At 52.4% G+C, this 7,183-nt stretch overlaps 1 protein-coding gene across 1 annotated transcript; it reads left to right on the forward strand.

Annotated features, from left to right (window-relative positions):
- The first annotated feature begins 185 nt into the window (after positions 1-185).
- TPI1 (triosephosphate isomerase 1) lies at positions 186-6,812 on the forward strand. The gene is made up of 7 exons (XM_074948007.1): positions 186-380; positions 4,764-4,887; positions 4,992-5,076; positions 5,191-5,323; positions 5,658-5,743; positions 5,871-5,958; positions 6,673-6,812. The coding sequence occupies exons 1-7, from the start codon at positions 269-271 to the stop codon at positions 6,789-6,791; spliced, it is 747 nt and encodes a 248-aa protein (XP_074804108.1). The 5' UTR covers positions 186-268; the 3' UTR covers positions 6,792-6,812.
- The last annotated feature ends 371 nt before the right edge of the window (positions 6,813-7,183 follow it).

The raw sequence follows: 7,183 nt of genomic DNA on the forward strand, positions 1-7,183 counted from the left end.
GCAACTGCAGTTTTGACCTCTCCCCCCTTTGACCCACTACCAACGGAACGGTGACACATAGGGGGGTGGAGCTAGAGGAACGTTGTCACTTCATGAGGTGGAGAAAGTGCAACGCTGAGACGCTTCTCGGGGAGGAGCACGTGGAACGTTCAGACAGATGTGGGCGTGTCTCCGGCTCACTTCTCTATAAAGAGGCTTGACCTGGGGGCTGTGCGCAGTGCGTTTAGTCTCCTTTGTGTGCTCGGTAGAGAGCAGTATTCGTTCCCTCATGGCACCGAGGAAGTTCTTCGTGGGGGGGAACTGGAAGATGAACGGAGATAAGAAGATCTTAGGCGAGCTGATCCACACCCTAAACAGCGGCAAGATCCCGGCGGACACTGGTGAGTGGAGGGGGAAAAGGGTGAAGACCGGGAGTGGGAGATAGGCTGGTAGGCGAGTGTCTCCTTGGGATTGTTCCGGAGTCTCTGCCTGTTGTGGACATTGCTATTAGCTGCCCTATTGGCCTCTGTGTGAGGGAGGTTGTGGGAGCCTGGCTTCAGCCCTGAGCATAGCGCCCCCTCCTCCACTAGCGCATAGTGTTTGACTACGGCAGCCATATGTCCCCACCTGCCCGACCCCTACGATACCCCGGACTCTGACGTGCTGAGTCTATGGTAGCGGAGACAAGCGGCTGCTGAGTTAACCCGCTAACCAAAGCTGAGGGAGCTAGGGGTAGCCAGAAGCTGTTTTGTAGCAGCCGTGCAGTGGGTGGCCGTGCAGGCAGCCTAGGGACGCCAAGTCGCATGTGGAGCTCTCTGAGATGTTGCCGGGTCGCGGGAGGGAAAAGGAGACGCTGACGCCTCGGGCAGGGCTGTAGGAGCCCCCGGCGGGTCTCGTTTACCCGCTCATTCCCCTCCCCCTCCGGAGCTGTGCCCTCCCGCACGTACCTAATGGCTGGTTTCCTCCTGCGCTTGCCGAGCGGGGAAGCGTCATGTGGCTGGGGCGGCGGCTGCTGCTGCTGCAGTCTGGGATCCCCGCCTCGCTGGAGGGATGGCTGCTCACGTGGTGAGGCCGTGGGGTGCAGATCACTTCCCGAGGCACCAGTAGAGGGAAGGAGGGAGACCAATCAGGGATGGGAGAGGAGTTTGTCTGAGGAGCCCAGACAGTGGGATGGGGACCCTGTTAGAACCCATCCATCTCTTCCCTCTCTCCCCTGAGTCAGAGCCTACCAGATCTACTCTGCCCTCCAGAGTATCATGGGCCACTAGCGCAACCCAGCACCGAAATGAGATCAAAGCATTACAGCCCTCAGGAGACGGGACTATTGCATGCCACATGAATAGGAGGGATTGAGTTGCGCCAGTGCCCCGAGGCCCCCGCAATGGCAGGGAAGTGATTAAGTGAGGTATACTGAGGTAATCCTGGCAAGTGCCCCACACCCACATGCTGTCTCCATCTAGTCTCCCAACCTTCACTTGTCCATTTGTGCTCCCCACTGCTTGGTCTGCCACCATGCTTCTGCTGACTCAGTTCTGCTCTCTACTGGTAAGTATGAAAGGTCAAGTCTGTGTGCATTATGGCTCCGCCCCAAATTGGGGAGGGGGTAGAACAAGTGACAGGCCCTGAGATCCTTCCTCCTGAGATTCCCAGCTGGAACCTGGAGGGGGTAACCTGAGGTCTTCCACCCTACCTGAGCCAGACCCCTCCATCCATTCCCTGCAGCTCCTAGGTGGCAATGTTCCAAGCAGTAGGCCTCCAAGTTGGTCATTGGATGAGATGAAAAAGAAAGGGCGCTGCACAAGTTGAGTTAAACTAGGCTTAACTTGACTCATTAAATTGTAACTGAAACGGACATGAGATACACGCTAGTTTAACTAAATCAGTTTAAAATCACACCTTTATTTAAGCTGATGCAGCTTTTTATTTAGGCAGACCAGGCCCTTGTTATCTGTCCTTGCCCCAGGGTTTGTACTCCTGCAGATGGATCTCCTGTTCACCAATTTCCCTTTGTGGCCGCTTCAGCTGGTATCTGTGTCCTCCAGCAGAAGCTTAGCTGGTCTCCTCCACCATCATCTCCTTACTGTCCTTTTGCCACCACCGCCATTGAAATATCCTCTGCCTCTGGATCTTCTGCTGCCCATCTCCTCAGAAAGGGCTAGGAGGTCCTGCAGGGAGGAGGGGGAACTGCTATTTTGGGGGAAGTGCTCTGAAGAAATGTCAAAGGTCTCTGAGGAGGCTGAGACCTAAATATATCCAGTGGTGACTGAGCTAAAAATACCAGCTACTGTACTTGGTTTTGGAAACCAGATCTCCCTTGGCTGCTAAAGATCAAGGGGTTGGCCTTGGAGAGGAGGGGTGCTGGTGGCATCCTCTCTGTGCCCCCCTTCCGCCCCCCACAATTCCTGCTTAGCTCCAGGTCCTGGGATAATTATTAGGTGCAGGGGAGAGAGTACCAGTAGCTACAACAGTGGCCCCTTCTGGGATAGGCAAGACTAGGCAGCTGCAGGCTTCCTCCCCTCTGCTGTCACAATGCTCCCTGCTGCAGAGAGGGTAAAGCTTCAGTAACACACACATCCAAAGTATGGCAACAGTTCTTTCTGTGTAATCATTAACCAGCTAAATGAACAAACTAAATAAACCTCTCGACTTAAAATTGTTCTGTACCCTTCCAAATGGAGGCCACTAGCTAGACTGCAAAGTCTCCCTCCCGAAGGGGTGGTATCACCTAGTCCCAATGCACAAATAGGATGGCAGGGCCCCAGAGTGTGTGCATAAAGGCTCTTATGATGTGGTTACTGCATCCAGGTCCCAAGGACTTTATAGATTAAGCGCCTGGAATGGTGCTTGGAAGCCTGTGCATTTAGTGGAGGTGACCAGACATGCTCAATGGAAGCAGCAGCCTTGGTTTGCATCTAATCTCTACATGTTTTTCCTTCACTTGGCAGCATCACTTTTGTCTCCTCCCTTCCTTATATCAGCCGTGCCCAAGACAGGCAGGCAAGCTGCCTAGGATGGGTGCAAAGGATGCCCAGAGCTGAGTGTGTCTGAGTTTCTTAGAATTTATATTGACCTATCTACAGTTGCTCAGCGGTGTGATACCACTGGGAGCTGTAGCTATGAGAACCTTAACCCCCGGTATAGCTGCGGCTAGGTCAACAGAAGAATGCTTAGGGAGGTGGATTAACCACAGTGATGAGAGAAACCCTTCCATCACTTTAAGAAGCCTCTAAGCTATGGAGCTACAGTGGCATAGCCACAGTTGATGCCTAGGGAGCTCACAGGCTGATTTCCTCAGTAACTTGTCACATCACCTCCTATAATTATAAAATTGGTGAAGCAGCCTAACAAGGTTCCCTCTAATCTATTCCCTAGGGGCCAATACACGGGCAGAGGTCCCCAAACTGTGGAGCGTGCCTTCCTAGGGGGTCACAGAGGAACATTCAGAGGGCATGGGGGTGGCAGGGTTCGGGCCAGCCTCCATGGGGAGGGAGCGCCACCCAGCCGCGCTCTGCTCCCAGCCCTGCGCTCAGCCCCTGACTGACCCCGGCCTCAGTTCCCGTACCCCTACCCACATTCCTTCCATCCCCCCCATGAGCGCTGGCTCTGGGGCACAGAGGGGTGCAGACAGGGGTAAGGAGCGGGGCATGACCCTGAAAAGTTTGGGGACTACTGCCCTAAGGCTTTGTCTTAGCTAGCACTTTCATTGGAAAAACTTTTTATCAGTCAGCGGTGTGAAAAAACCACACTCCTGACTGACAAAATTTTCAGACAAAAGCACTGGTGCAAACAGTGCTATGTCGGTGGAAGATGCTCTCCCGCCAACATAGCTACCGCCACTCGTTAGGAGTGGTTTAATAATGGTGGTGGGAGAGCTCTCTCCCACCAGCATAGAGCGGATACACAGGAGACCTTAGAGTGGTGCAGCTATGCTGCTATAAGGTCTGTAGTGTAGACACAGCCTAAGGCTTAATCTTTTCAGCCCCCTGAGCGTTTCTGTGGCTCTTCTCTGGGAGTGAGGAGCCCAGAGCTGAGTAGATCATGCGAGGTGGGCTCTCCCCAGGCTTGTCTAGAGCAGCAGTTCTCAAACTTTTGTACTGGTGACCCCTTTCACATAGCAAACCTCTGAGTGTGACCCCTTTATAAATTAAAAACATTTTTTTATATATTTAACACCATTATAAATGCTGGATGCAAACCAGGGTTTAGGGTGGAGGCTGACAGCTCGTGACCCCCAGTTTGAAAACCCCTGGTCTAGAGGGATTGGTCTCTGGGTCTGCAGTCCCCAGAATTGCATTGGCCTACCTTGCGCCCTACCCAGTTACAATCTGTTAACTTGCTGCTCCCCTCTCATTCTCAGCAAAAGTAAATTCTCTCCAACAAGAACAGAACCCATGTCCATTTTCTCAGTCTGAAAGTTCCATGGGGTCCTTGCTCTGCTTTTGTGTTATGGTGTAGAACCCCAGAGCTGTGCCCTCCCCTCTAGTCTATACAAACATTGAACTGAGTTTCCTCTGATACTCACCATGGGTCCCTTAAGAGAAGTTTAAACTAGAGTGGAAACGTCCCTGCTGTGTCGGTGGATCTCCAAGTTTCAGTAAGGGTAATTTTTTTGGAAGCGTTCTTACAGCTTGGCAGAGCCAGGATAAGCACTTGGGGTGGAGTTGAGGAAGAGGGAAGGATCAGGGGATGGAGTGGGGCGGGGGGGAGGGTTCAGCAGTTGGGAGAGGATCAGGTGTGACCTCTAATCCACCCCCATGAGATTAATGCCCTCTCTTGCCCTCCAGAGGTTATTTGCGGAGCCCCCTCCATTTACCTTGATTTCACGCGTCAGAAGCTTGACACAAAGATTGCGGTTGCAGCACAAAACTGTTATAAGGTGCCAAAGGGAGCTTTCACGGGAGAGATCAGGTGAGCCCACCACGGGGTGATGGAGCTGAATGAACGTAGAGCCCTTAGGGGCTCTTCCCAGGACAGGGGCAAGACTCTAATCTTGCTCTTTTCTCCCCTTCCAGCCCAGCAATGATAAAGGACATCGGAGCCACCTGGGTGATCCTGGGCCACTCAGAGCGAAGACATGTTTTTGGGGAGTCTGATGAGGTGGGCCACTTTGGGATTTAGGGAAAAACCAGCTTTAACATCCCTGTGGTGGGGGACAGAGCTCCAGGTAGGACCTGTGAGTGTCTGGCTAACTCTTCCCCTTCCCGCTTCCAGCTGATTGGGCAGAAGGTGGCCCATGCACTGGCTGAAGGTCTTGGTGTCATCGCCTGCATTGGAGAGAAACTGGATGAGAGAGAAGCTGGCATCACAGAGAAGGTGGTTTTTGAACAGACCAAAGTGATTGCTGGTAAGAGTGGTGGGGGTTTTCCCTTTGGTCCAAAATGGGGAAGAATATTTTTCTGTCGCTTTTCCCTCTGCTTTGGAGGGACCCCACATGTAAGATCATGGGAAGTATATTATTATTCCTTGGTAACTTATTCCAGGAGGGCAACAGAGCTGGATTTGTGTGCGCTTGTTTGGGGGCCTGTGTGAATAGCATCAGATGTGTCTGAATACCTGACTGCTCCTCGAACAACAGACAGCTCTGTATGTGCTGGATAGCCTCCCTGCTCTGCCCTCCCCAGTAGGCGGTGCCATGTCTTGTCTCCCAAATAATACTTGCTTCCCTCTCCCCACCCCAGATAATGTGAAGGACTGGAGCAGGGTGGTTCTTGCCTACGAACCAGTTTGGGCTATTGGAACTGGTAAAACTGCAACTCCCCAGCAGGTATGAACAGGGTTAAGGAGCCTGGTGTCCATCTCTCTCATCCCCTTTCAGAGGGTCTCTAACTAAAAAAACACTCTTCCCTCAATGTGGTTGGTGTCCCAGTAATGCAGCTCTGGTTTCATTACAGGCTCAGGAGGTTCATGAGAAGCTGAGGGGATGGCTAAAAAGTAAGGTGTCTGAAGCTGTCGCTCAGTCCACTCGGATCATCTATGGAGGTAAACAGCCCCTGGCACCCCTCCCTTTCCAGTGCATAACATTGTCCATTCCCTCTCTTCCCCTTCTCGTTTCTGCCTTTTGTCCCTTCAGTTGTACAGCTGTTTGCTTGTTCTCTGCCAGGCCAGTGGGGCCACTGTGCTGCCTAATAGACAGAGGGGGTCTGGGACTCAGGAGACCTGGGTTCAATTCCTCACTCTGCCACTGGCCTGATGGGTCACCTTGTGCAGGTCACTTCACCCCATGCCTCAGCTTCCCCATGTGCACAATAGGGATAATGAAACTTGTTGCCTCTGGAAAGCACTTGAGATCTACAGATGAAAAATGCAGTCGAGTGTGGTGGGGGTATTATTATTACATATTAGTGCACACTCTGAGTCCAGCTTGTATCATTAACGGCCCCCCTGGTTTTTTGAAGGACTCTTCAATATCACAACCAGCTTTCCATGGAACTGTAATGATAGGAAAATGCTTCCCTTCCCCACTCCCACCCACCATTCTTGTTCTGATCTGCAGGACCCCTCTTTTGGGTAAGGGGGGGGGGGGGGAGGGCCTGTGGCAGTGAACTAGCCATGCAGCTTGGTGCCCTGTAGATAGAATACAACAGCTTTTACCTATGCTCCAACCCCATAGCTAACCAGTCACTTTCCCTATCCCACCCACAGCATTGACCATGAATATCTAACCCTTGTTTGGAATCGTGCCCTCCTTTGTAGGTTCAGTCACTGGTGGCACCTGCAAGGAACTGGCCTCCCAGCATGACATAGATGGCTTCCTCGTTGGCGGTGCCTCCCTCAAGCCTGAATTCCTGGACATTATCAACGCAAAACACTGAACCGATCCATAGAGTCCAAAAGGGAAAACCATCATGGAAGGGAAGGAAGGAGAAATAAAGAAACTATAAGGAAGCTCACCCCTTGCCCCCTCACCCATGACTCCTCTCCCCCCATTCACTGTAACTGTTCCTCTTGCTAACTGTTGTCACCCTGCTGGATTCTGATTGGCAGAGAGCCTTTTTCCAGAAACAGGGTTTTATTAGTCTCCACCTCTTGCCTGCCCTCTCACCCTCTTAAGTGGGCAAAACTCTGTGTAGGCTTGTGGGTGGGTCTGGCTGGCTGTGCCCATGTGCCCGGTAGACCAATCAGAGTCCATGGGCTGTCTGTCCCTCCCTCCCACCCATCTTCCTCTGTAGTGCTGCAATAAGGAGGTCACTTAGGCTAGGGAGAG

This window comes from Natator depressus, chromosome 1, assembly GCF_965152275.1.
Source record: "Natator depressus isolate rNatDep1 chromosome 1, rNatDep2.hap1, whole genome shotgun sequence".
In the NCBI taxonomy this organism is placed as follows: Eukaryota; Metazoa; Chordata; order Testudines; family Cheloniidae; genus Natator; species Natator depressus.